The sequence below is a fragment of the Capra hircus genome, chromosome 5 (assembly GCF_001704415.2).
Source record: "Capra hircus breed San Clemente chromosome 5, ASM170441v1, whole genome shotgun sequence".
Lineage (NCBI taxonomy): Eukaryota > Metazoa > Chordata > Mammalia > Artiodactyla > Bovidae > Capra > Capra hircus.
Genome location: NC_030812.1, coordinates 28,700,972 through 28,728,733, shown reverse-complemented (window position 1 = coordinate 28,728,733; position 27,762 = coordinate 28,700,972). Strand labels below are relative to the sequence as shown.

The window sequence follows — 27,762 nt, the reverse complement described above, 5'->3', positions numbered from 1 at the left end:
TCTCTGCTTTTTAATATGCTGTCTAGGTTGGTCATAACTTTCCTTCTAAGGAGCAAGCATCTTTTAATTTCATGGTTGCAGTCACCATCAGCAATGATTTTGGAGCCCAAGAATATAAAGTCTGTCACTGTTTCCATTGTTTCCCCATCTATTTGCCATGAAGTGATGGAACCAGATGCCATGGTCTTAGTTTTCTGAATGTTGAGCTTTAAGCCAGCTTTTTCACTTTCCTCTTTTGCTCTCATCAAAAGGCTCTTTAGTTGTTCTTCACTTTCTGCCATAAGGATGGTGTCATCTGCATATCTGAGGTTATTAATATTTCTCCTGGCAATCTTGATTCTAGCTTGTGCTTCATCCAGCCCAGCATTTTGCATGATATACTCTGCGTTTAAGTTAAATAAGCAGGGTGACAATATATAGCTTTGATGTACTCCTTTCCCAGTTTTGAACCAGTCAGGTTCCATTTCTGGTTCTAACTGTTGCTTCTTGTCCTACATATTGGTTTCTCAGAAGGCAGGTAAGGTGGTCTGGTATTCCTATCTCTCTTTAAGACCAGTTTGTGGTGATCCACACAGTAAGTAATATAAACTGATTTAGCTATTCTTTGTCATTTGATGGAGGATTTAATCTGTTTACATTTAAAGTAATTATTGATAGGTAAGGACTTACTATTGCCATTTTGTTAATTGTTTTCTGTTTTTTTTTTTTTATAAATCCATTATTCCTTATTAGCCTGCTGTTTTGTGTGTGCGTGTGGTTTGATGTCTTTTGGAATCAGTATGCCTTGACTTCTTTTCTTAAATTTATTTTTAAATGGAGAATAATTGTTTTACAAAGTTGTGTTGGTTTCTGCCATACAACAACGTGAATCAGCCATAAGTATACATATGTCCCTGCCCTCTTGACACAGAGCACAGGGTTGGGGTCCCTGTGCTATATAGCAACTTCCCACTATCTGTTTTACATATGCTAATGTTGCTTTGGCTTCTTTATTGTGTCCTTTTGTGTAATTGCTACAAGTTTTTCCCTTGAGATTATCAAGAAGTTTACACAAACTACCTTAAAATTATAACACCGTATTTTAAGCTGTTACAACTTCAATAGAATTCCTAAACTTTACACTTTAGCTTTTCCTCCACCTCACATTCTAGGATACTGCAGTCATGATTTATGTATTTTTATGTAACTAATGGATGATTATACTTATGATTATTTTTACTACATTAATTTAACTTTTAAACTAAAGTTGCAAGTAAATTATGTGCCACTATTACCAAGTTACAGAATGTAAGTTTGACTGTATGTTTACCATTATCCATGAATTTTGCACCCTTTTAATGTCTTTATGATGTTGATTAGTGTCCTTTTACTTTCACTCAAAGAACTTCCTTTAGCACTTCTTGTAAGGCTGTTGTTCAGTCGATCAGTTGTGTCTGACCTTGCAACCCCATGGACTGTAGCATGCCAGTCTTCCCAGGCCATTCACCATCTTCCAGAGTTTGCTCAAATTCATGTCCATTGAGTCAGTGATGCCATCCAACCATTTTGTCCTCTGTTACCTCCTTCTCCTCCTGCCTTCAATCTTTCCTAGTATCAGTAAATGTGTTAGTCACTCAATCATGCCTGACTCTTTGCGGTCCCATGGACTATAGCCTGCCAGGCTCCTCTTTCCATGAAATTCTCCAGGGAAGAATACTGGAGTGGGTTTCCATTTCTTTCCCAGCATAAGGCCTCTTCCAGTAAGTCAGCTCTTCACATCAGGTGGCCAAAGGATTGGCACTTCCTTCCAACGAATATTCAGGGTTGATTTCATTTAGGATTGACTAGCTTGATCTCCTTGCTGTCCAAGGGACTCAAGAGTCTTCTCCAACACCACAATTCAAAAGCATCAATTCTTTGGCACTCAGTCTTCTTTATGACCCAGCTCTCACATCCATACATAATACTGGAAAAACCACAGCTTTGACTACATAGACCTTTGTCAGCAAAGTGATGTCTCTGCTTTTTAATACACTGTCTAGGTTTGTCACAGCTTTTCTTCCATGGAGCAAATGTCTTTTAATTTCATGGCTGCAGTCACCATCCACAGTGATTCTGGAGCCCAAGAAAATAAAGTCTGTCACTGTTTCCATTGTTTCCCCATCTATTTGCCATGAAGTGGTGGAACCAGATGCCATGATCTTAGTTTTCTGAATGTTGAGTTTTAAGCTGGCTTTTTCACTCTCCTCTTTCACCCTCATCAAGAGGCTTTTTAGTTTCTTTTCACTTTCTGCCATTAGGGTGGTTATCATCTACATATCTGAGGTTGTTGATATTTCTCCCAGCAATCTTGATTCCAGCTTGTGATTCATCCAGCCCAGCATTTCACATGATGTACTCTGCATATATGTTAAATAAGCAGGATGACAATATACAGCCTTGACGTACTCTTTTCCCAACTTTGAACCAGTCCATTGTTGCATGTCCAGTTCTAACTGTTGCTTCTGGACCTGCATACAGGTTTCTCAGGAGGCAGGTAAGGTGGTCTGGTATTCCCATCCCTTTAAGAATTTTCCACAGTTTGTTGTGATCCACACAAAGGCTTTAACATAGTCAATGAAACAAAAGAAGATGTTTTTCTAGACTTCTCTTGTAAGGTTAGTCTAGTAGTAATGAACTCCTTCAGCTTTTGTTTGTTCAGGAAGTCTTTATCCAACAATTTGCTGTCTACAAGGGACTCACTTTAGCTTTAAAGGCACACATAGGGGACTTCCCTGGTGGTTCAGCGGTTATGAGTTTGTCTTGCAATGCAGGGGGTGCGGTTCAATTCCAGGGAACTAAGATCTCATATGCCATGGAGCAACTGAGCCTGCATGCCACAACCAGACAGCACACACATCACAGTGAAAGTTCCCACATGAGGCTATGAAGATCCCATGTGCAGCAACGAAGATCCCATGTGCAGCAATAAAGATCTGAAGCAGGCAAATAGATTAAAAACAATTTTTTTTAAGGCACATATAGCCTGAGAGTGAAGGGATGGAAAAAGATATTTCAAGAAATTGGTAACCTCCTAAAAAGCAAGGGTATTTAGACAAAATAGACTTTAAGCATAAAATGGTAAAAGAGACAAGAAAAGATCCGCATACAATGGAAAAGACCCTGATGCTGGGAAAGATTGAAGGGAAAAGGAGAAGAGGGTAGGAGAGGATGAGATGGTTAGATAGCATCATCCACTCAATGCACATGAATCTGTGCAAACTCCAGAAGATGAAGGACAGGGAAGCCTGTTGTGCTGTAGTCCATCAAAGAGTCAGATACAACTTAGCTACTGAACAACAATAATAAAGGGGTCAAGCCATCAAGAAGATATAATAACAGTAAATATTTATGCATCCAACTTTGGAACATCTAAATATATAAAGCAAGAACTAACAGTTAAAAGGAGAAATAGCGACTCTTTCTGCCCCCTTCTGATGCCTGTCAGAAGCTTTCCCTATCTCCTTTATACTTTAATAAAACTTTATTACACAAAAGCTCTGAGCAATCAAGCCTCACCTCTGGCCCCGGATTGAATTCTTCTCCTCCGAGGGCCAAGAATCCCGGCGTCATGATTCAACAACAACCTTTCATCTTGGGGGCTCGTCTGGGATCCTTCAGGACAAGTGAACAGGCTAAGGAGGTTATAAAGATTCTCTTCATCAGTGGAAGGCTTCCCGTGGTGGACATCTCCACTTCAAGGAAAGGACTTTCTCCAAGTCTGTGAATACCTTCAACAACAATCACATGCGATGCCTCTTCTTCATCTGATGACATCTACCAACCCTAAAATGGACTGGTGCAACACGTTGCATTTTAACTATGGACATAATGTGACTTTTAATTTTGATTTTAACTTGTTTTAATGACTATGTTGCCTTACATCTGTATTGTATAACTGGATTTGTTTCTAGCCGCATGAAAGCTTTTAAGTTACAAATGGTTGCTCAAACTCCTGCTACTGCTGCACCTTCCTCCAACTACTATTTGGGGCCCCTAGATCAGATATCCTAAATATGAGGATTAGGAGAATACGTTGCCTCACCAATTTAGGGACAACGCCCCTTCTCAGCTCGAAAGCAGTTATGGAACGAGAATGATGCCCCTTTTCCCTAGGCAACATAATTCTGCTAAAAGAAAAGGGGGGAATGAGAGAGTCATTTCCTAGGCAGGTTGATAAAAAGTCTAGGGGTCCCCAAGGGGAGAGGGGTCTGGAATTCTCAAGGAGGAAGAAAGGACAAACTCTTTTTATCTTAAAAGGTAAATTATGGGAGTAGGTCTGGTGAGGTCTTTACAACCTCCAGACATTCTTTGGATTCACTAGAGAGTATATAACTTCATTGCTAACACTAACAAGCGGGTACTCTTTCTGCCCCCTTCTGATGCCTATGTCAGAAGCTTTCCCTATCTCCTTTATACTTTAATGAAACTTTATTACACAAAAGCTCTGAGAAATCAAGCCTCGTCTCTGGCCCTGGATTGAATTCTTCTCCTCCAGGGGCCAAGAATCCTGGCATCATGATTCAACAACAACCTTTCATTAGTATATAGAAATGCAAGTGATTTCTGTGTATTAATTTTGTATCCTGCAACTTTGCTAAATTCACTGACTAGCTCTAGTATTTTTATGATACTATCTTTAGGGTTTTCTATGTACAATATCATGTTATCTGCAAACAATGAGAGCTCTACTTCTTTTCTGATCTGGATTCCTTTTATTTCTTTTTCTTTGATGACTGCTGTAGCTAGCACTTCCAGAACTATGTTGAATAATAATGGTGAAAGTAGACACCTTGTCTTGTTCCCGATCTTAGGGTTAATGCTTTCAGTTTTTCCCCATTGAGAATAATGTTTGCTATAGGCTTATCATATATGGTCTTTACTATGTTGAGGCAGGGTACTTCTATGCCCATTTTTTGAAGAGTTTTAGTCATAAATAGGTGCTGAATTTTGCAAAAGCTTTTTCTGCATCTATTGAGATGATCATATGGTTTTTATCTTTCAATTTGTTAATATGGTGTATCACATTGATTGATTTGCATATATTGAAGAATTCTTTCATTCCTGGAATAAACCCAACTTGATCATGATGAAAAAAAAAAAAGGAGAAATAGCAATTCAGTAATAGTTGGGGACTTTAGTTGGGGATCTTAACAATTGACAGATCATCTAGAGAGAGAATCAATAAGGAAACAGCAGATTTAAACAATGCTATAGATCAAGAAGGACTGAACAGACATAGACCGAACCTTCTAGCCAACAGTAGCAGATTATACATTCTTCTCAAATACACATGGAACATTTTCTATGACAGACCATACGTTAGGCCACGAAACAAGTCAGCAAATTCAAGGAGACCGAAATCACACCAAGGAGCTTCTCTGACCACAATAGCATGAAAGTAGAAATCAATAAAAAGAGGAAAATTGGAAAATGCATGAATACATGGAAATTAAACAATACTCTCCTAGGAAACCAATGGATCAAAGAAGAAACTAAAAGAGAAATTTAAAAAGGATTTTGAGGCAAAAATGGAAACACAACTTATGCAGCAAAAGCAGTTCTAAGAGAGAAGTTCATGGCGATAAATGCATATATTAAGAAGGAAGATGATACCAAATAAAGAACCTACCTCTGTACCTGAAGGAACTAGAAAAAGAAGAAACTGAACCTAAAATTAGAAGGAAGGAAATGATAAAGATCAGCACAGTGTTAAATAGATACCAAAAATATATAAAACATTAACCAAACTAAGAGTTGGTTCTTTGAAAAGATAGACAAAATTGACAAACCCTTACTTACCAAGGAAAAAAGAGGGAGGACCCAAATCAACAAACTTATAAATGCAAAAGGACATAGTATAACTTATACCACAGAAATACAAAGGATCATAAGATTTTTTAAATGGGTATAGAATCTGAATAGATATTTTTCCAGAGAAGATAAATGAATGGTCAACAGGTACCTGAAAAGATGCTCAACTCACTAGTCATTAGGGAAATGTAAATTAAAACCACAACGAAATATCACCTTACAATGACCATCATGAAAAAAGACAGCTAACAAATGCTAGTGTGGATGTGGAGGAAAAGGAACACTTGTGAACAGCATATGGGAGTGTGTAAATTGTTACATCCACTATGGAAAAACAGTATGGAGGGTTCTCAAAAAATTAAAAATAGTACTATAACATGATCCAGCAATTCTATCTCTGGGACAATATCCAAAAGGAATGAAACATTAACTCAAAAAGATATCTGCACCCCATGTTCATAGCAGAATTATTTACCATAGCTTCTAAGTAACAAGCGATGGATGAATGGATAAAAAAGTAAAGAAATGTGGTGTGTGTGTGTGTAATTAAGCCATAAATAATGAGGAAATCCTACCATTTGTGACACTGTGGATGGATCTTGAAGGCGTCATGCTAAGTGAAATAAGTCTGACAGACAAACTCATACTGCATGTTCTCAGTTATAAGTAGAATCCAAGAAAAACAAAAAATCCCCACCAAATTTAGAGAAAAAGAGATGAGATTTGTGGCTGTTCCCAGAGGCAGGCTGTGGGGAGAAGGGATATTGGAGGAAAAGTAGTCAAAGGTACAAACTTCCATCATAAGATAAATAAGAACTAGGAATGTAACATACAACATGATGAGTATAGTTAAGACTGCTGTATGATATACAGGAAAATGATTAAGAGAGTATGTCCTAAGAGTTTTCATCACAAGGAGAATTTTTTTTTCTTTCCTTTTTATTGCATATAAATGAGATTATGGATGTTAATTAAACCTATTGTAATCATTTTACAATATATGTAGATCAAACCAATATGCAGTACACCTTAATCTTATACAATGATGTATGTCAATTATTTCTCAATAAAACAAAAAAATTTTAATTCAAGGAAGATAAATTAATTTTATCTTTATCTTTAAAATAAAGATAATTTAATTCAAGAAAGAAAAGAAACATTATTTAAAAGTTCAGTTCAGTTCAGTCGCTCAGTTGAGTCCGACTTTGCAATCCCATGAACTGCAGCATGCCAGGTCTCCCTGTCCATCACCAACTCCCAGAGTCCACCCAAACCCATGTCCATTGTGTCGGTGATGCCATCCAACCATCTCATCCTCTTGTCATCCCCTTCTCCTCCGGCCCTCAGTCTTTCCCAGCATCAGGGTCTTTTCAAATGTGTCAGCTCTCCTCATCAGGTGGCCAAAGTATTGGAGTTTCAGCTTTAGCGTCAGTCCTTCCAATGAACACCCAGGACTAATCTCCCTTAGGATAGACTGGTTGGATCTCCTTGCAGTCCAAGGAACTCTCAAGAGTATTCTCCAACATCATAGTTCAAAAGCATCAATTCTTCAACACTCAGCTTTCTTTATAGTCCAACTCTCACATCCATGCATGACTACTGGAAAAACCATAGCCTTGACTAGATGGGCCTTTGTTGGCAAAGTAATGTCTCTGCTTTTTAATATGCTATCTAGGTTGGTCATAACTTTCCTTCCAAGGAGCAAGTGTCTTTTAATTTCATGGCTGCAATCACCATCTGCAGTGATTTTGGAGCCCCCCAAAATAAAGTCTGACACTGTTTCCACTGTTTCCCTATCTATTTGCCAAGAAGTAATGGGACTAGATGCCATGATCTTAGTTTTCTGAATGTTGAGCTTTAAGCCAACTTTTTCACTCTCCTCTTTCACTTTCATCAAGAGGTTCTGTAGTTCTTCACTTTCTGCCATAAGGGTGGTGTCATCTGCATATTTGAGGTTATTGATATTTCTCCCAGCAATCTTGATTCCAGCTTGTGCTTCTTCCAGCCCAGCATTTCTTATGATGTACTCTGCATAGAAGTTAAATAAGCAGGGTGACAATATACAGCCCTGATGTACTCCTTTTCCTATTTGGAACCAGTCTGTTGTTCCATGTCCAGTTCTAACTATTGCTTCCTGACCTGCATATAGGTTTCTCAAGAGGCAGGTCAGGTGGTCTGGTATTCCCATCTCTTTCAGAATTTTCCACAGTTTATTGTGATCCACACAGTCAAAGGCTTTGGCATAGTCAGTAAAGCAGAAATAGATGCTTTTCTGGAACTCTCTTGCTTTTTCGATGTTCCAGTGGATGTTGGCAATTTGATCTCTGGTTCCTCTGCCTTTTCTAAAACCAGCTTGAACATCTGGAAGTTCACGGTTCACGTATTGCTGAAGCCTGGCTTGGAGAATTTTGAGCATTACTTTACTAGCATGTGAGATGAGTGCAATTGTGCGGTAGTTTGAGATCCACTTAGTTGCTTCTTTTACATTTAGTGTCTTGCTTTATAAAGTCCTTTCTCACAAAGATACAGTCCAGTGGAATATATAAAGTCCTTCCCAACATCAAAGTTGTATATTCATCTATATTTTCTGTCTGGTTTGAGTTTTAAACCTCTCATCCTAATTTAATATCCAAATGTTTTATTCAAGGATTTCAAAAATGTTAAAAAGTAAATAGTTTAGTGAATTCCCAATACATATTATGCAGCTTCAGTTCATCAGCTCATGCCTGATCTTATTTCATCTTTATTCTTGCCAACTCCCCCTTCAATTATTTTGAAAGAAATCTCAGACATACCACTTCATGTATCTCTGAAAGATAAGTCTTTATTTAAAAGATCTGTGTATTTAAATATTTAATCCATTTGGAGTTTATTTTACTGTTTAATATTTTTCAAAGATTTAATTTTATTTCACTTTTCTAACTTGTTTGTTAGTTCCAATATCATTTATTGAATAATTCATCCATTTGTCCTTTGATAAGAACTGCTACCATATATTAAATTCTCAGGTACTTGAATCCGTTTGAGACTTTCTGTTCCACTGATCTTTTTCTCCTTTTCTACATCACAGTAGTTAGGTTTTTCCGTCATATGACTTTGTCAGATGAAAGTAGGATTAATTTTTTTTTGTTATTAATCTAACCTGAGAAAAACAAAAACTAGTGGGAGAAAAAGAATATTTACTTAAATAAACATGTTTATAACAAAAGCATTTACTTTCTTTCAGAAATCCTGTAATGTGGAGAGCTGTGATTGGAACTAATAATGTAAGAGGGAGTGAGCCACACAGCAAGAAGATCAAAGTTAATGCAATCATTATCCACCCAGACTTCAACGTGGAGTCTTATGATAACGATATTGCACTTTTTCACTTAAAAAAAGCAGTGCGTTATAATAATTACATTCAGCCTATTTGTCTACCTTTTGGTGTTTTCCAAAGACTAAACAGAAACACAACATGTTTTATAAGTGGCTGGGGAAGAACAAAAGAAGAAGGTAATTATAATCTGAATTTTGCTGATATAGATTTTCTTGATAATTGGCAGAGGGTGAATTCTTTTATGTATGTCTTTATATCTCTTTATATCATGAGTTTAAACAGTAGGTCTTTATAAACCAGTGAAAAGAAAATGTGTTTTAATTTTCTATGTTTTTTTCTTCCTTGTGGGAGAGAGAAATTTATCTTCCAAAGCAGAAATAGAGACTTCTTTTGTTATACATGCCTACATGCCAAGACACTTAAACTTTTAGACTTTCTCAGAGAGAATGATGGTTCCAAGTGTTTCTATAGTTTCTGAGACTCCTAGGTGATAAAGCAAGTTCTGTGGCAGATTTGCTTATCTTAAACGATAGGCTTCTGGCTATCAGGAATCAAATTTAGTATCCTTTTTATTTAGTGTACTGTTTAGTATCAAACAGGTTGATTGCTATGTATTTTCTATAGTGCACAAAGGTGCACAAAAAATTGACTATCTGAACTAATGGAAGGAATAAAAAAACATAGAAAACAGTCCCTGCAGACAATATTAAAGAAAAACAGAATTGTATGACAAACATTATAACTTCCTTATGAGAGTAGGGAATTTTCACACAACTCTTTTATTATTGGCATATTAAGCAGATGGAAAATTAGTAAAGATTTATAATGTTTGCCTTTCCAGTAAGCGGCCTGAAGTGACCTCTGAAAATGGTGCTCTATTCACTCGACCCAGAAAACCCCACAAAATCATGCAAATCAGGAGGTTCAAATGTTCGTGTTCACTTTAAGAACATTTGTAGAACTGCCCAGGCCATAAAGGGTATGCACATCCAAAAAGCCAGCAAATATCTGAGGATGTCACTTTAAAGAAGCAATGTGTGCCATTCTGTCGTTACAACGGTGGAGCTGGAGGTATGCACAGGCCAAACAGTGGGGCTGGATGCAGGGTCAGCGGCCCAAAAAGAGTGCTGAAAGTTTACTGCACATGCTCAAAAGTGCAGAGTCGTGCTGAACTTAAGGGCTTAGATGTAGATTCTCTGGTCACTGAGCACATCCAGGTGAACAAAGCCCCCAAGACGTGGCACAGGACTTAGTTCACGGTTGGATCAACCCCTACATGAACTTTGTCATATTGAGATGATCCTTACCGAAAAAGAACAGATTGTTCCTAAACCAGATAAGGAGGCTGCACAGAAGGAAAAAGATATCCCAGAAGAAACTGAAGAAAGAAAAACTTATGGCCTAGGAATAAATACTGCAAAAAATAAATGCAAATAAAAGTGTTGGTTGTAAAAAAAATAATAATAAAATTATAATGTTTGAATTAGCAAGTTTGATTTAATAGCCAAATCAGAAAATTCTGCACCCCAAAATCAGACACTTTCATCTTTTCAAGTACAGGTAGAACCTTTATAAAAACTGACTGCTTACTAGGCCATAAAGAAAATCTCCAAGTTCGAAGGACAGGTAATATACAAACTATATACTGTGATTACAATTAATTTAGAAATAAGAGAGATGGGAATATGATGGAATAAGGAGGTTGGCAAATCCTCATCCTCCAACATAAGCACAAATTGGAAAAAAAAAACTCAAAAACTGTCAAAAGCAACGATTTCAGAGCCCTAGAAATAAAAATGCACAATAAATTGAGGAGTATTTGTTTATTATAAGCATCTAGAAATTTGGGTAAAAAGAGGAACTTGTAGTTTTCTTGCTGTGGCTGCTCCTAACTCCCTTTCTGATCAGTCAGTGTAATAGCTTTACCAAGATCATGAGGATCATGAGGAAAAAGGATCTTGCTACCAAAGGATATGGACTTGATTTGGAGGAGTAGTTGATAATCCAGGCCAGTAGCACTGCCAATAAAAGTAATTGATTCAAAAAACTAAAAAATTTAAAAAAATTAATTTTAAACAAGTATTGGACTCAGCAAGAGATGAAGAGGGGAAACAAACAGCTCTGCTGATCTGGGATTGTGATCCTAGATGCAGTCAGGAGTGGAAAAGATCAGAAATTTGACATGAAGAACCTCAAAATGAGACAGCTACAGAATGGCTAGATAAGCTCTCCAAACATCCTTGGTTTACTGGGAAACATACATGTATACACGTGGGGAAAAAAAACCTGAGAGAGCTTAGCATAAAGTGAAAACCAAGGCAGAGTTGAAATCTGACTGAACTCTGAACACACTCCCCAAACCATACATAGATTCATCAGCAGAGGATGAAAGCCCAAATCATTAACTGATAAGTAAACTATTCAGACACATGGGTAAGCCCTGTGAAGGCAGGTTAAAAGGTAAAAATCAGAATTAAAAAACTGAGCAGAGACATCAACAGTCACACAATGTGGGACACACAGATTCTACAATTTAAGTCCAGGCAAGTTATTTTTAAGAAAACACAACAACATTGTTGAGAAGAGAATCAAAACCCAGAGTTGTTACAGTACATTAATCTGAAAATGCACAATTTTAAACAGAAATACTGTAAGACATCCAAAAAACTAAGAAAAAAAAAAAACAAACAGAAATATGACCTATATTTTCCCCCTATATTCAGGGGGAAAAAGTAGTCAATAGACACTGACTCTGGACAGGTTTAGATGTTGAATACAGCAAAGGCTTCAAAAAGCACTTTAAATAGTTTGACAAATTAAACAGAAATTATTGTCCAAAGAATTAAAAATGTGATGACAATGACTTAACAAATAGGGAATGCCTGTGGAGAAATAAACAATTTTAAAAAGAACCGAATGGAAATTCTAGAGATTTGATATGGCACAAGAGAGCATCTGTGAATTTAAACTACAGAAACAGAAATAATATAATCTGGAGAAAACAGAGAAAAAATTCTTGAAGAAAAATAAACACACTCAGAGAGGCCTGTGGCACAACATCAAGTATACCAGCGTGCATGTAGTGGGATTTCTGGAAAGGAAAGAGAGAAAAAATGGGGACAAAATAGCTGAGGAAAATAATAGCCCCAAACAACCTAAATTTCATGGAAAAAGAAAAACAACACAAACCTTTAATTCATAATAAAGAAGCTCAACGAATCCCAATTAAGATTTTAAAAAAACTAAAAATGTGCAAAGCACGTATACTTAAAGCTACAAAATGCTACACAGGGAAATTAAAGAAGACCTAATAAATGGAAAGACATCCCACATTCATGGATTCAAAGACTCAATATTGTTAATATGGCTATTATCCTCAGATTGACCCATATATTCAATGCAATCCCTATCAAAATCTCAGCAAGGTTTTTCATACAAATGGCAATCCACTCCAGGACTATTGCCTGGAAAATCCCATGGACAGAGGAGCCTGGTAGACTACAGTCCATCGGGTCGCAAAGAGTCAGACACGACTGAGCAACTTCACTTCACTTGACAAGTTGATCCTAAAATGTATATGGAAAGGCAAAGAACCTAGAATAGTCAAAAAGTTTTTTGAAGAACAACAAAACTAAGTTACTCTACCTAATTTAAATTTACCTAATACTAAAAACTATAGCCATTAAGACAGTATGGTATTGATTTATCTTCTGGTAGCATGTTTAGAATTTTCTATGTGTAGTATCATGTCATCTGCAGATAATGACAGTTTTACTTCTTCCTTTCCAATCTGGATTCCTTTTCTTTCTTTTTCCTCTTCAACTGCTGTGACTCGGACTTCCAAAACTATGTTGAATAAAAGTGGCAAGGGTGACCATCCTTGTCTTGTTCTTCATCTTAGAAGAAATGCTTTTAGCTTTTCACCATTGAGTATGATGTTAGTTATAGTGTTTATTATGTTGAAGTATGTTCCCTCTATGCTCACTTTCTGGAGAGCTCTTATTGTAAACTGATGTTGAATTTTATAAAAATTCTTCTGTATCTATTGAGATGGTCATATTGTTTTTATTTTTCAATTTGTTAATACAGTGTACCAAACTGATCAATTTACGGACCTTGGAAAATCCTTGCATCCCTGGGCTGAATCCCACTTGGTCATGATATATGATCCTCCTAATGCATTGTTAGACTCTGTTTGCTAGTATTTTGTTAAGGATTTTTGCATTTATGTTCATCCGTGATACTGCCCTATAATTTTTTCTTTTTTGTGATATCTGTAGAATTCAACTGTGAAGCCATCTGGTCCTGGATATTTGTTTGTTTGCTGGGAGTTTTTAAATTACTGATTCACTTTCAGTACTGTTAATTCAAATTTGGTTTCTTTTTGGTTCAGTCTTGAGAGATTGTACCTTTCTAAGAATTTGCCCATGTCTTCTAAGGTATCCATTTTATTGGTGTATATTTGCTTGTAGTAGTCTCTTATGACCCTTTGTATTTCTGCAGTGCTGGTTGGTTAAACATAGCAGAGATCAATGGAACACAATACAGAGTCCAAAAAAACCCCCAAACAACCCAACTTATGTTTATGATCAACTGATATATTTATACAAAATTCCTAGAAAAGGCAAACCTACAGAGACAGAAATCCTATCAGTCATTTTCTGAGGGTGAGGCTGGAAGTGAGAACTGACTGCAGTTGGCATGGAGAGGACTCATTGAAGTGGAAGTATCCTAAAACTGGATGTGGGCCTGGTATAAATTTACAAAAAATCATTGAGCTGCTTTCTTACAGTGTGAGAATTGTTATGTAAATTAAACATAAATAAAGCTTCTTTAAAAATGACCCCCCAAAATTTAAATCACACATTTGAAAAATTTAAAATATACTACTAAATAGCTCCTATGTCAAAGAAGAAATAAAAATCTTAAATCCTTATAACTATATAATAATGTATATCAGTTCAGTCACTCAGTTGTGTCCGACTCTTTGCGACCCCATGGATGCCAGGCTTCTCTGTCTATAACCAGGGAAGTTTACTCAAACTCATGTCCATTGACTCAGTGATGGCATCCAACCATCTCATCCTCTGTTGTCCCCTTCTCCTCCCACCTTCAATCTTTCCCAGTATCAGGGTCTTTTCCAATAGTCAGCTCTTCGCATCAGGTGGCCAAAATATTGGAGTTTCAGCTTTAGCATCAGTCCTTTCAATGAATATTCAGGACTTATTTCCTTTAGGATGGACTGGTTGGAGCTCCTCGTAGTCCAAGGGACTCTCAACAGTCTTCTCTGACACCACAGTTCAAAAGCACCAATTCTTTGGTGCTCAGCTTTCTTTATAGTACAACTGTCACATCCATATATAACTTCTGGAAAAACCATAGCTTTGACTAGACAGACCTTTGTTGGCAAAGTAATGTCTCTGCTTTTTAATATGCTGTCTAGGTTGGTCATAACTTTTCTTCCACGGAGCAAGCATCTTTTAATTTCATGGCTGCAGTCACCATCTACAATGATTTTGGAGCCCCCCAAAATAAAGTCTCTCACTGTTTCCATTGTTTCCCTATCCATTTCCCATGAAGTGATGGGACCAGATGCCATGATCTTTGTTTTCTGAATGTTGAGCTTTAAGTCAACTTTTTCACTCTCCTCTTTTGCCCTCATCAAAAGGCTCTTTAGTTGTTCTTCACTTTCTGCCATAAGGGTGGTGTCATCTGCATATCTGAGGTTATTGATATTTCTCCCAGCAATCTTGATTCCAGCTTGTGCTTCCTCCAGCCCAGCGTTTCTCATGATGTACTCTGCATATAAGTCAAATAAGCAGGGCGACAATATACAGCCTTTCCCTATTTGGAACCAGTCTGTTGTTCCATGTCCAGTTCCAACTGTTGCTTCCTGACCTATATACAGATTTCTCAAGAGGCAGGCCAGGTGGTCTGGTATTCCCGTCTCTTTCAGAATTTTCCACAGTTTGTTGTGATCCACACAGTCAAAGGCTTTGGCCTAGTCAGTAAAGCAGAAGGAGATGTTTTTCTGGAGCTCTCTTGCTTTTTTGATGATCCAGCAGATGTTGGCAATTTGATCTCTTGTTCCTCTGCCTTTTCTAAAACCAGATTGAACATCTGGAAGTTCATGGTTCATGTACTGCTGAAGCCTGGCTTGAGAATTTTGAGTATTACTTTGCTAGTGTGTGAGATGAGTGCAATTCTGCGGTAGTTTGAACATTCTTTGGCATTTTGAAAACTGACCTTTTGCAGTCCTGTGGCTGCTGTTGAGTTTTCCAAATTTGCTGGCATATTGAGTGCAGCACTTTCACAGCATCATCTTTTAGGGTTTGAAATAGCTTAGTGGGCATTCCATCACCTCCATTAGCTTTGTTCATAGTGATGCTTCCTAAGACCCACTTGACTTTGCATTCCAAGATGTCTGGCTCTAGGTGAGTGATCACAACATCATGGCTATCTAAGTCATGAAGGTCTTTTTTGTATAGTTCTTCTGTGTAATCTTGCCACCTCTTCTTATCTGCTTCTGTTAGGTCCATACCATTTCTGTCCTTTATTGTGTCCATCTTTGCATGAAATGTTCCCTCGGTATCTCTAATTTTCTTGAAGAGATCTCTAGTCTTTCCCATTCTATTGTTTTCCTCTATTTCTTTGCACTGATCACTGAGGAAGGCTCTCTTATCTCTCCTCTTTGGAACTCTGCATTCAAATCTTTCCTTTTCTCCTTTGTTTTTTGTTTCTCTTCTTTTCTCAGCTATTTGTAAGGCCTCCTCAGACAACCATTTTGCCTTCTTGCATTTCTTTTTCTTGGGGATGGTCTTGATCACTGCCTCCTGTACAATGTCAAGAACCTCTGTTCATAGTTCTTCAGGCACTGTCTATCAGATCTAATCCCTTGAATCTGTTTGTCACTTCTAGTGTATAATCATAAGGGATCTGATTTAGGTCATACCTGAATAGCCTAGTGGTTTTCCCTACTTTCTTCAATATAAGTCTGAATTTGGCATTAAGGAGTTCGTGGTTTGAGCCGCAGTCAGCTCCCAGTCTTGTTTTTGCTGACTATATATATAGAGTTTCTTCATCTTTGTGCAAAGAATAAAATCAATCTGATTTCGGTATTTACTATCTGGTGGTGTCCATGTGTGGAGTCTTCTCTTGTGTTTTTGGAAGAGGGTGTTTGTAATTGATCAGTATTGTATCTTTGCAAGGATATTCTAAGTAACCAGCGGAACAGAACAGAAAACACAGGCATCTATTCCTGGACTGTCTTTCTCCTCCTATTCACTTCAAAAATCTCTAGTTATTTTCAATAACCCTACACCAATATCACATTGGATTAGTATTGTTCATAAATCAGGTGGTAGGTTTACAGATGTTGATTTCATTATTATATCTGGTTAACGTCTATGTTACATATACTCTTTTATATACAGCCAGTATTACTTTAATTATTTGAAAACAAAGGGTAGAAATGCATCTTTCCTCTAGGAAGCCTTGATCCAGGAATTTGGATGTCATTAGATATACTTTATTTTTATTTCCTTTTCTTATTCTCTATCCATGTTGACTTTACTTTCTCAGGCTGCCTGTCCTCATAAATGTGGAAGTATGGCTGCAGGCTAATTTGAACTTATATTAATACCTAACCATGTGACTAGGGTGAAACAGATTCTTCTCTGGCACCTCCAGTTAAAAAAGCTGGATACGTATTCCAATTGACGAGGCTTATACCAAATATAATCACCTCTAGACTAATTCCAGGAGAGTGGGATTCTGTAAATGGAACGGTTTGGTCATTTTCCCATTTGCAGTAAAGGGGAAAATGTCTATTACTTGAAAAGCTAAGGAAGAATGTGGCGCACATAAAATATTCAGCTTCCACATATGACAACTGCAATTCTGAGACAGCCTGATGGTATAAGATGCTGCTGTTACAGTAGCTTTTCTGTGGATAAATCTTAGAATAATCTGAAGTGTTATCTTATATCTTCCTATCTTTTCTGTAGCAAAGAACCACTTTATGTTCAAGAATAAGCAGAGAAGTTAGGGGAGTACATGAATTAGAAATCTGCTTTATTTTCACATTCAACATTTTGCAAGACAGCGTCATTAGAAAACTTAATTAAAATTATTCACAACTTACAACATAAGAATGACCTCAGCATTTACCTCTCTCAGTTCAATTCAGTTGCTCAGTCATGTCTGACTCTTTGCGACCCCATTTACCTCTTTAGCCCTTGATAATCTTTATAGTTTTATTTTGTAACACTACAGATCCTTCTGTGAGACCTCCAAGAAACATAAGAGAGCAAAGATTTTTTAAAAAGTAACCTGAAATTCCTACTATCTAGAGATAACTATCATTAAGACTTGGTCGACTTTCTTTCACCGTATCTCCAGGCATTCATACATGCATACATATCTGGATACAATTTTACATAATTGTTCAATCAGTCACTATGGAAAGAAAACCTGTTGAACATGAACATTTTATATTGCTGTCAAAATGTCTGCTCTCCAAAATAATTTAACTGGTATTTCTTTTTGTTGTTGTTAATAGGTAATGCTACCAAAGAGTTACATGAAGCAGAAGTGCATTATATTTCTCGAAGTTTCTGTAATTCTGAGAGGAGCTATGGGGGTATAGTTCCTAACACTTCATTTTGTGCAGGTGATGAAGATGGAATTTTTGATTCTTGCAGGGTAAGACCAAATACTTTTCCTTAGCAATATTTTCTAAAGACAGAAAGGAACTTGAACAAATCTTTGATCACTTTCTGGTGAAGTCTTAATTCTCAAGTCTAAATTATTTTTGTCCTTTTTAACTATTCCATGCTTGCCTAATTCCTTGGTTTCTACAATCACAATCAACCTAAGAAATATTTGCCTTGAATCTTTTCTTTTCATTACCACCTTTATTGAGATACAATTTACAGTTCACCCATTTAAAGTATAAAACTCATTGGGGGATTTTATATTTAGAGTAGTGAACCATTACCATAATCTAATTTTTAGAACACTTTTGTCACCCCCCCCAAAAAAAAAACTCTTCCCATTAAGGCAACCATTAGTCTGTAGAGATTTGCCTATTCTGGAAGTTTCCTATGAACAGGATCATTCAATATGTGGTCTTTTGTGACTAGGTTCTTTTACTTAGCATAATGTTTTCAAGTTCGTCTCCATTATAGCATGTATTAATACCTTATTCATTTTATTGCCAAATAATATACCATAGTTTGGACATGTCACATTTAATTCATCCATCCATTTGTAGATGGACATTTAAGCTATTTCTGCCTTTTTGGCTATTACAAATAACATGGCTATAAATATTTGTGTACATGTTTTTATGTGTAAGTATGTTTTTATTTCTCTTGGGAATTCTACCTAGGAGTGGAACTGCTGAGTCAATTCTTAACATTTTAAAGAACTGTCAAACGTATTCCAAAGTGCCTACACCATTTTACATTCTTATGCAACAATATGAGACTTCTTCTGTTTTTTATTGGAATATAGTTGATTTGCAATGTTGTGTTAGTTTCAGGTATAGAGCAAAGTGAATCAGTTATATATATATACACACACACACATGTATATTCACTTTTTAAAGGTTCTTTCCTCATATAGGTCATTACAGAATATTGAGTAGAGTTCCCTATACTATACAGCAGGTTCTTTAGTTATCTGCTTTAAATTTAGTCGTGTGTATATGTTAATCCCAATCTCCCAATTTACCCCTCCTCTCTGATCCCCTGTTAACCATAAGTTTGTTTTCTACATCTGTGACTCTAATTCTGTTTTGTAACCAAGTTCATTTGTACTCCTTTTTTTTAGATTTCACATATAAGCAATATCATATATCTGTCTGTGTCTGACTTACTTCACTCAGTAGGACAGTCTCTAGGTTCATCCATGTTGCTGCAAATAGCATTACTTTTTTAATGGCTGAGTAATATTCCATTGTATATATGTATCATATATTCTTTACCCATTCCTCTGTTGATGAACACGTAGGTTGTTTCTGTGTCTAGGCTATTATAAACAGTGATGCAACGAACATTGCAGTACATGTAATCTTTTTGAAATATATTTTTCTCTAGGTGTATGCCCAGGAGTGGGATTGCTGAGTCATATGGTAGTTCTAGTTTTAATTTTTAAAGGAACCTCTATACTGTTCTCCACAGTAGCTATACCAATTTACAGTCCCACTAACAGTGTAGAAGAGTTCCCTTTTCTCCACACCTTCTCCAGTATTTACTCTTTGTAGATTTTCTGATGATGGCCATTGTGACTGGTGTGAGATGATATTTCATTGTAGTTTTGATTTGCATTTCTCTAACATTGATAATTAGTGATGTTGAGCATCCTTTCATGTGCCTTTTGGCCATCTCAGCAATGTGTCAGTTCAGTTCAGTCGCTCAGTCAAGTCTGACTCTTTGAGACCCCATGGACTGCAGCATGCCAGGCCTCCCTGTCCATCACCAACTCCCAGAGTTTACTCAAACTCATGTTCATTGAGTTGGTGATGCCATCCAACCATCTCATCCTCTGTTGTCCCCTTCTCCTCCCGCCTTCAGTCTTTCCCAGAATCAGGGTCTTTTCAAATGAGTCAGCTCTTTGCATCAGGTGGCCAAAATATTGGAGTTTCAGCTTTACATCAGTCCTTCCAATGAATATTCAGGACTGATTTCCTTTAGGATGGACTGATTAGAGCTCCTTGCAGTCCAAGGAACTCTCAACAGTCTTCTCCAACACCACAGTTCAAAAGCATCAATTCTTCAGCGCTCAGCTTTCTTTATAGTCCAACTCTCACATCTATACATGACTACTAGAAAAACCATAGCCTTGACTAGACGGACCTTTGTTGGCAAAGTAATGTCTCTGCTTTTTAATATGCTGTCTAGGTTGGTCATAACTTTCCTTCCAAGGAGCAAGTGTCTTTTAATTTCATGGCTGCAGTCACTATCTGCAGTGATTTTGGAGCCCCCAAAAATAAAGTCTGACACTGTTTCCACTGGGTCCCCATCTATTTGCCATGAAGTGATGGGATCAGATGCCATGATCTTAGTTTTCTGAATGTTGAGCTTTAACTTTTTCCCTCTCCACTTTCACTTTCATCAAGAGGCTCTTTAGTTCTTCACTTTCTGCCATAAGGGTGGTGTCATCTGCATATCTGAGGTTATTGATACTTCTCCCAGCAATCTTGATTCCAGTTTATGCTTCTTCCAGCCCAGGGTTTCTCATGATGTACTCTGCATATAAGTTAAATAAGCAGGGTGACAATATACGCGTTGACGTACTCCTTTTCCTATTTGGAACCATTCTGTTGTTCCATGTCCAGTTCTAACTGTTGCTTCCTGGCCTGCATACAGATTTCTCAAGAGGCAGGTCAGGTGGTCTGGTATTCCTTTCTCTTTCAGAATTTTCTACAGTTTATTGTGATCCAAACAGTCAAAGGCTTTGGCATAGTCAATAAAGCAGAAATAGATGTTTTTCTGGAACTCTCTTGCTTTTTCGATGATCCAGCAGATGTTGGCAATTTGATCTCTGGTTCCTCTGCCTTTTCTAAAACCAGACTGAACATCTGGAAGTTCACAGTCCATGTACTGATGAAGCCTGGCTTGGAGAATTTTGAGCATTACTTTGCTAGTATGTGAAAGTGAAAGTGAAGTCGCTCAGTCGTGTCCTACTCTTCGCGACCCCGTGGACTGTAGCCCACCAGGCTCCTCTGTCCATGGGATTCTCCAGGCAAGAATACTGGAGTGGGTTGCCATTTCCTTCTCCAAAGGATCTTCCCAACCCAAGGATCGAACCCAGGTCTCCCTCATTACAGGCAGACACTTTAACCTCTAAGCCACCAGGGAAGTGAGATGAGTGCAATTGTGCAGTAGTTTGAGCATTCTTTGGCATTGCCTTTCTTTGGGATTGGAATGAAAACTATCTTTTCCAGTCCTGTGGCCTCTGCTGAGTTTTCCAAATTTGCTGGCATATTGAGTGCGGCACTTTCACAGCATCATCTTTTAGGATTTGAAATAGCTCAACTGGAATTCCATCACCTCCACTAGCTTTGTTCCTAGTGATACTTCCTAAGGCCCACTTGACTTCACATTTCAGGATGTCTGGCTCTAGGTGAATGATCACACCAGCATGATTATCTGGGTTTCTAATTTCTCCACTTCCTTGTCAGCACTTGTTATTGTCTATCTTTTTTTAAATAGAAATACAATTGATTTTCAATACTGCATTAGTTTCAGGTGTACAGCAAATTGATTCAGTAATATGTGTATACTTTTCCAGACTATTTTCCATTATTATTATGACAAGATACTGAAATCCTTGTTGCTTATCTATTTTATGTATAGCAGTTTGTATCTGTGAATCCCATACTTCTAAATAATTTATTCCTCTCTATATCCCTTTCCCCTGTGGTAATCATAAGTTTATTTTCCATGTCTGTGGTTTGTTTCATTTAATGATTTTTAAAAACGATTTTATTTTTGGCTGTGCTGGGTCTTCACTGCTACGCAGGCTTTACTCTAGTTGTTGAGTAGGAGCTAGTCTTCGTTGCAGTGTGCAGGCTTCCCATTGTGGTGCTTCTCTTGTTGCACAGCAAGAGCTCTAGGCATGCAGACTTCAGTAGTTGTGGCACGTGGCTCAGCACATGCGGCTCCCAGCTCAGTAGTTCTGGTACATGGGCTTAGTTTCTCCACAGCATGTGGGGTCTTCCTTGACTAAGGATCAACCCGTGTCTCCTGCACTGGGCCACCAGGGAAGGGCTGTCTTTGATTTTTTTTTTTTTATATTTACTTGGCTGCGCTAGGTCTAAATTGTGGCACTCGGGGATCTTCAGCCTTCATTGCGGGATCTTCAGTTGTGGCCATTGAACTCTCAGATCTGGGAAGTGGGATCTAGTTCCCTGACTAGGGATTGAACTCAGGCCCCCTGGACGGGAGCACAGAGTCTTAGCCACTAGACCACCAGGGAAGTCCCATCATGCTTTTAATCTCTCTCACTGCTCGTTTCTGGCTGCCCTGGGTCTCCTTTCTGCACATGGGCTCCTCCGGTCGCAGCGAGCGCGGGACGCTTTCTAGTCGCAGTGCACAGGCTTCTTACCGGAGTGGCTTCTCTTGTCACAGGGCACGGGCTCTAGCGGGTGCAGGCTTCAGTAGGTGCAGCATGCAGGCTCCAGAGCAGGCGCTCAGTAGTTGCGGCACACAGGCTTAGTTGCCCTGCACCTTGTGAAATTTTCCAGAACCAGGGCTCAAACCCATGTCCCCTGTATCAGCAGGTGGATTTTCAACCATTGGACCACCAGCGAATTCCCATCTTTGATTTTTTTTTTACAAAATCAAATGTATCCGTTTTTTGTTTTGTCCCTTGTAGCTTTTAAATCTTTCTTTATTCCTCTTTTTTCTTACTGCTTCTAAATCTACCAGCACATCGCTCCCAAACAGTGTCCCATGCTCTGATCTTTTCCTACTCACTTTGATTTCTGCTCTTCAGGGTTTGTCTTTCTGGTATCCTTTTCCTTAAAAATCTTACTGAATAGAAGAATTCAATCTAATTTAATTGCATTCATAAATGAAACATTCTCATCGTCAAAAAATAATTTTTTAATGCTTTCCTTATATAGAGAATTTGAAAACACGTTAGAAACACGATCCTTAAACTTTAAGCATTAAACAGTTATCTCAGAGTCTTTATTGTTTTGAATGATTAATACTCTTCAGTAATGGTGTTTTGGTGTGTTAACAGTCTAGTATAAACTATGACAAAGATTTGTCATTTTAATACTATTAAATGTTAGTTGCTCAGTCATGTTGACTCTGTGATCCCATGAACTGTAACCCACCAGGCTCCTCTGTCCATGGAATTCTCCAGGCAAGAGTACTGGAGTGGGTTGCCATGCCCTTCTCCAGGGGATCTTTCTGACTCAGGGATCGAACCCCAGTCTCCTGCATTGCATGCTTAGCTATTTATTCCTATGATCCTGCACCAGTTAATGTCAACACTTAGAAAGATGCCGTGTCTTGCAAGATGCCCGTTCACTCCTGTCCTCTAGTTAGCAAACCACACACACACCTAAATGAATCCGTTATATATCTTAGTTCTACCATTCCTACATAGCATTAATACAAGTATTCTAATAGACAATATTTATAGTATTTTGCACAACTCCTAAATTATATTCCTCCTGAGTAACTACATTAAAAAATCCAAACAATTCGATTTATACTATTTTGGTTCTAAACTATGCAGGTGGAAAATTTATCCACCAGCTATATGGTTCCTCAAAAATAACAGGCCAGACTGAATACCTGTTTCAGTTGGAATATAAAACTGAAAATCTATGCATCTTTATAAGTTAGAAGTTAAAAATGTATATTTATATAAATATATAATTAATGTGATTAATTTATTCCAGATTTATTGTTGTTTAAAGACTACTGGAAGTAACTAATACTATTTTGGGACTTTTTTAATAGGGTGATAGTGGTGGACCATTAATGTGCTACCTACCAGAACGTAAACGATATTTTGTAATGGGAATTACCAGTTACGGATATGGCTGTGGTCGAAAAAATTTTCCTGGTGTCTATAGCGCACCATCCTTCAACCAAAAGTGGCTGACAGAGCAACTCTACCAGTCAAGCAATAAAGGCACATTTAATATAAATATTCTACTTGGACAGGTCCTTATAGCCTTAGGTTCTGCTGTCTTACTTGCAACTCCATAAAAAAATTCTGAAGAATCTTTATTTTGCATCGTGTCCCTTTCCATGTTCTACATAATGAAAATCATTTATTCTTTTGACAAATAATTGCCCATTCTAGAGTTCTCATGTGAACATTTTTTGGAATAAAAGGATTGTGACATATTAGATAAGTGATTACAGATTTGGCACTCAATCACATTCTTCCTTGATGTATCTTGTTATACTTTATAATCATAATTTTGCATTTGGAATATCTTCCTAGAGTTTGTATAAACAGCTAAATATATACTTTATGTATATAAATGTCAAATAATAAAGAGCTAATAATTAAAAGAAAAGTTGGTTTTTGTTAAATTAATCAAAACTTTTAAGTTAGGTTTTATTTTATTCAAAAACATTTGGTTGTATGATATATATTTTTTGAATCATCATCTTGTTTCTGACTCTCAAAGGATATTTGAAGAAGTAAGTATCTGCCTATTAATCAAATTCTAATTAGAACTATTTAATATTAATACTTCCTTTCCGATGCCAAGAGAGAATTGTGGTGCAAACACCTCCAAATAATTTACTTCTTATCTAGAAATGTATACTAAGACTTTTTTTTTGGCAATGTTATAACCAACTTTCTGAACGTTATTTTCTCGAAGCCCATGCTAAAAGTCTGTATTCCTTGGGCCCTTGAATTAAATGTGAGATGACTGAGAAGCATGCTTAGAAAGGAAGAATACCAACCTGGGATTAACTTTATGATGACTAATCTATAATATGAATTATTAAAACAAAAAAAACAGGATTAGAATCTCCCTTAAACTCTGGAGAACTCATGCATAAAGGAGAAGTAATTATTTTCTCATCCTTCCTTTTAACATTCAACCAGTTAAAACCATGTATTTTTGTTGTTTTGCTTTGTTTAGCTTAAACCTAATTTTAGGATTTAACTGAAAGTAAGCATGAGTTTTCCATCAATTAATTCCCTTGGGGATCATCAGCAGTTTAATGTTCAAGAGGCAGAAAACTGACTTTTTCATAGACATGTGAGCAACATTCAGGGGATACTGACTCTTCTTTTTTGAAGGAGACCCTAATTTATCCATTGACAAGGTCTTATAAGGAATTAGTGGGTGATGCTTCTATAACAATCAGTATAATACATTAGTCATTTTCTGTTTATTCTACCTGACTATCATTCGGATTCACTTGATAAGCCCTGGATATTAATGTTAAGAAACTCTTCAGAATGTATTGACAGCACTGGAGGGAAAATCCTTGCTTTTCAATTCAAAGGTATGTCCTACTTACTGCTTAGGTCTGCCTATCTAATCAGGCAGCATCTATTATTTGCAACCTCTTATCTTTTTGCCCAGTTTAGTTCACTTATTTCAGCCAACCAGAATTCAGTTATATAACATTTCTCTCCACCACGAGAGACTATTAGAGGATAGATTTTGGAACCTAAGACAGGCTTTGTTTCAAATTTCATTCTGTTAACTTAGTATTTGTAAGAGTTGGGACGATTATTGACACCTACTTGGCACCAGTGTTGTGATGATTAAACAAGTTGATTATACAAAGTTTTGATATACTGAAGGTGCTCAGTTCCTATTTTTATTATCCCTGCTAGCACTAGGGGTAAAGAACCCACCTGCCAATGCAGGAGATATAAGTGATGCGGGTTTGATCCCTGGGTTGGGAAGATCTCCTGGAGGAGGAAATGGCAACCCACTCCAGTATTCTTGCCTGCAGAATCCTACGGACAGAGGAGCCTGGCAGGCTACTGTCCACATGGTCGTACAGAGTCGGACACGACTGATGCAATTTAGCACACGCATGATTCATATGGTCTTTTCATTATATAGATATATATATCCAATAGATACTTTATTTCTTTCAAAATCTGAAAAATTTACTAGAACAAAGGACTTGTTATTACTTATAAACTCAAATTTTAAAGTATATTATTTTTAACATAAAAGAAGTAGACTCACAGATATAGTGGTTACCAGTTTGGGGTGAGGACGATATAGAGGTAGGGAGTGGGAGGTACAAACTACTGGGTATAAGATGGGTTCAAGGATGTCCTGTGCAACATAGGGAATATAGCCAATATTCCATAATGGAAAGTGGAGTGAAGTGAAGTCGCTCAGTTGTGCCCGACTCTGTGACCCCATGGACTGTAGCCTACCAGGCTTCTCAGTCCATGGGATTTTCCAGGCAAGAGTACTGGAGTGGGTTGTCATTTCCTTCTCCAGGGGATCTTCCTGACCCAGGGATCAAACCCAGGTCTCCTGCATTGTAGGCAGACGCTTTACCCTCTGAGCCACCAGGGAAGCCCAGTGGAAAGTGGAAAGTTACCTTTAAAAACTGTATGCTGCTGCTGCTAAGTCACTTCAGTTATGTCCGACTCTGTGCGACCCCAGAGATGGCAGCCCACCAGGCTCCCCCGTCCCTGGGATTCTCCAGGCAAGAATACTGGAGTGGGTTGCCATTTCCTTCTCCAGTACGTGAAAGTGAAAAGTGAAAGTGAAGTCACTCAGTCATGTCCGACTCTTAGCGACCCCATGGACTGCAGCCTACCAGGCTCCTCCATCCATGGGATTTTCCAGGCAAGAGTACTGGAGTGGGTTGCCACTTAAAAACTGTATAAAATAGGGCAATTCCCTGGTGCTTCAGTGGTTGGGACTCAGTGCTGTCACTGCTGTGGTCTGGATTCAGTCCCTAGAGGATCCCACAAGCTGTGTGGCGCAGCAAATAAAATATTTTATAAAATTTTAAAATTAAAAATTAAAGTGTACTATTATAAATTTTAATTTATTTTTCCAATTCCCGAAATAGGCTATCCTCATATTGTACCATCAAAATCTGAAGTAGAGAAAATAAGTAGAGAAAAAATCATACATAGGCGTACTATGCAAAGGCAGCTACCGTAAGTTCTGCCTATTTCATTTATAAGGAGGATTTTTACGTACTCTTCTTAAGCATTATTTTTTCCCAGCTATTTTCAAAATTTTCAGTCTCAAAGGTGAGAGATGAGTACAATGACTGTCCACCTTTATCCGCCAAACATTAAACTCTTGCCCTGTTCGCACATTTTTTTTCTCTCTCCACACACACACTTTTTTTTTTGTTTTTTTTTGGTTTAACAATCTGAAAGCAAATACAACACATTATCTTCCAAGAGCAAGAATCACAATACCATTATCCCACCAATGAAATTTAACAATGATTTATTAATACCATCTAATATAGGGTCTGTATTCCAATCTTCCTGTCTTAAAAATGTTTTTATAGTCTCTGCCCTACTCCAGCATATAATCCAAATTCCACACATTGCGATGTCCTTTAATTTAAAATAGTTTCCTCTGTCCTTATTTTATATTCTTTTTTGTCTTTCATAACAGTGATAGAGTCCAAGTCAACTATCCTGTAGAATCCTCTGCATTTGGGCTCACCACAGGGATGGGGATACTGGCAGCAGCAGTCCTGGAAGATCCCCCTAGGCATAAGCACTCTTGGAGGTCACCATTAACCTCACCATACAGCCCACAAACCCCAGGCCTGGCTTGCTTCAGGCCAAACAACAGGACGGGAGCAAAACCCCAGTTCAGTTCAGTCACTCTGTCATGTCTGACTCTTTGCGTCCTCATGGACTGCAGCACGCCAGGCCTCCCTGTCCATCACCAACTTCCAGAGCTTGCTCAAAATCATGTCCATCGAGTTGGTGATGCCATCCAACCATCTCATCCTCTATGTCATCCCCTTCTCCTCCTGCCTTCAATCTTTCCCAGCATTAGAGTCTTTTCTAAGGAGTCAGTCCTTCACATCAGGTGGTCAAAGTACTGGAGTTTCAGTTTCAGCATCAGCCCTTTCAATGAGTATTCAGGACTGATTTCA

The 27,762-nt window shown here is 37.7% G+C and overlaps 1 protein-coding gene across 1 annotated transcript in view; it reads left to right on the top strand.

Annotated features, from left to right (window-relative positions):
* TMPRSS12 (transmembrane protease, serine 12) overlaps positions 1-23,889 on the top strand; it is a 29,468-nt gene extending 5,579 nt beyond the window's left edge. The window contains exons 3-5 of the mRNA XM_018049023.1: positions 9,059-9,327; positions 17,712-17,854; positions 23,638-23,889. Coding sequence (XP_017904512.1) covers positions 9,059-9,327; positions 17,712-17,854; positions 23,638-23,889 — 664 coding nt within the window. The remainder of the gene's footprint in view (positions 1-9,058; positions 9,328-17,711; positions 17,855-23,637) is intronic.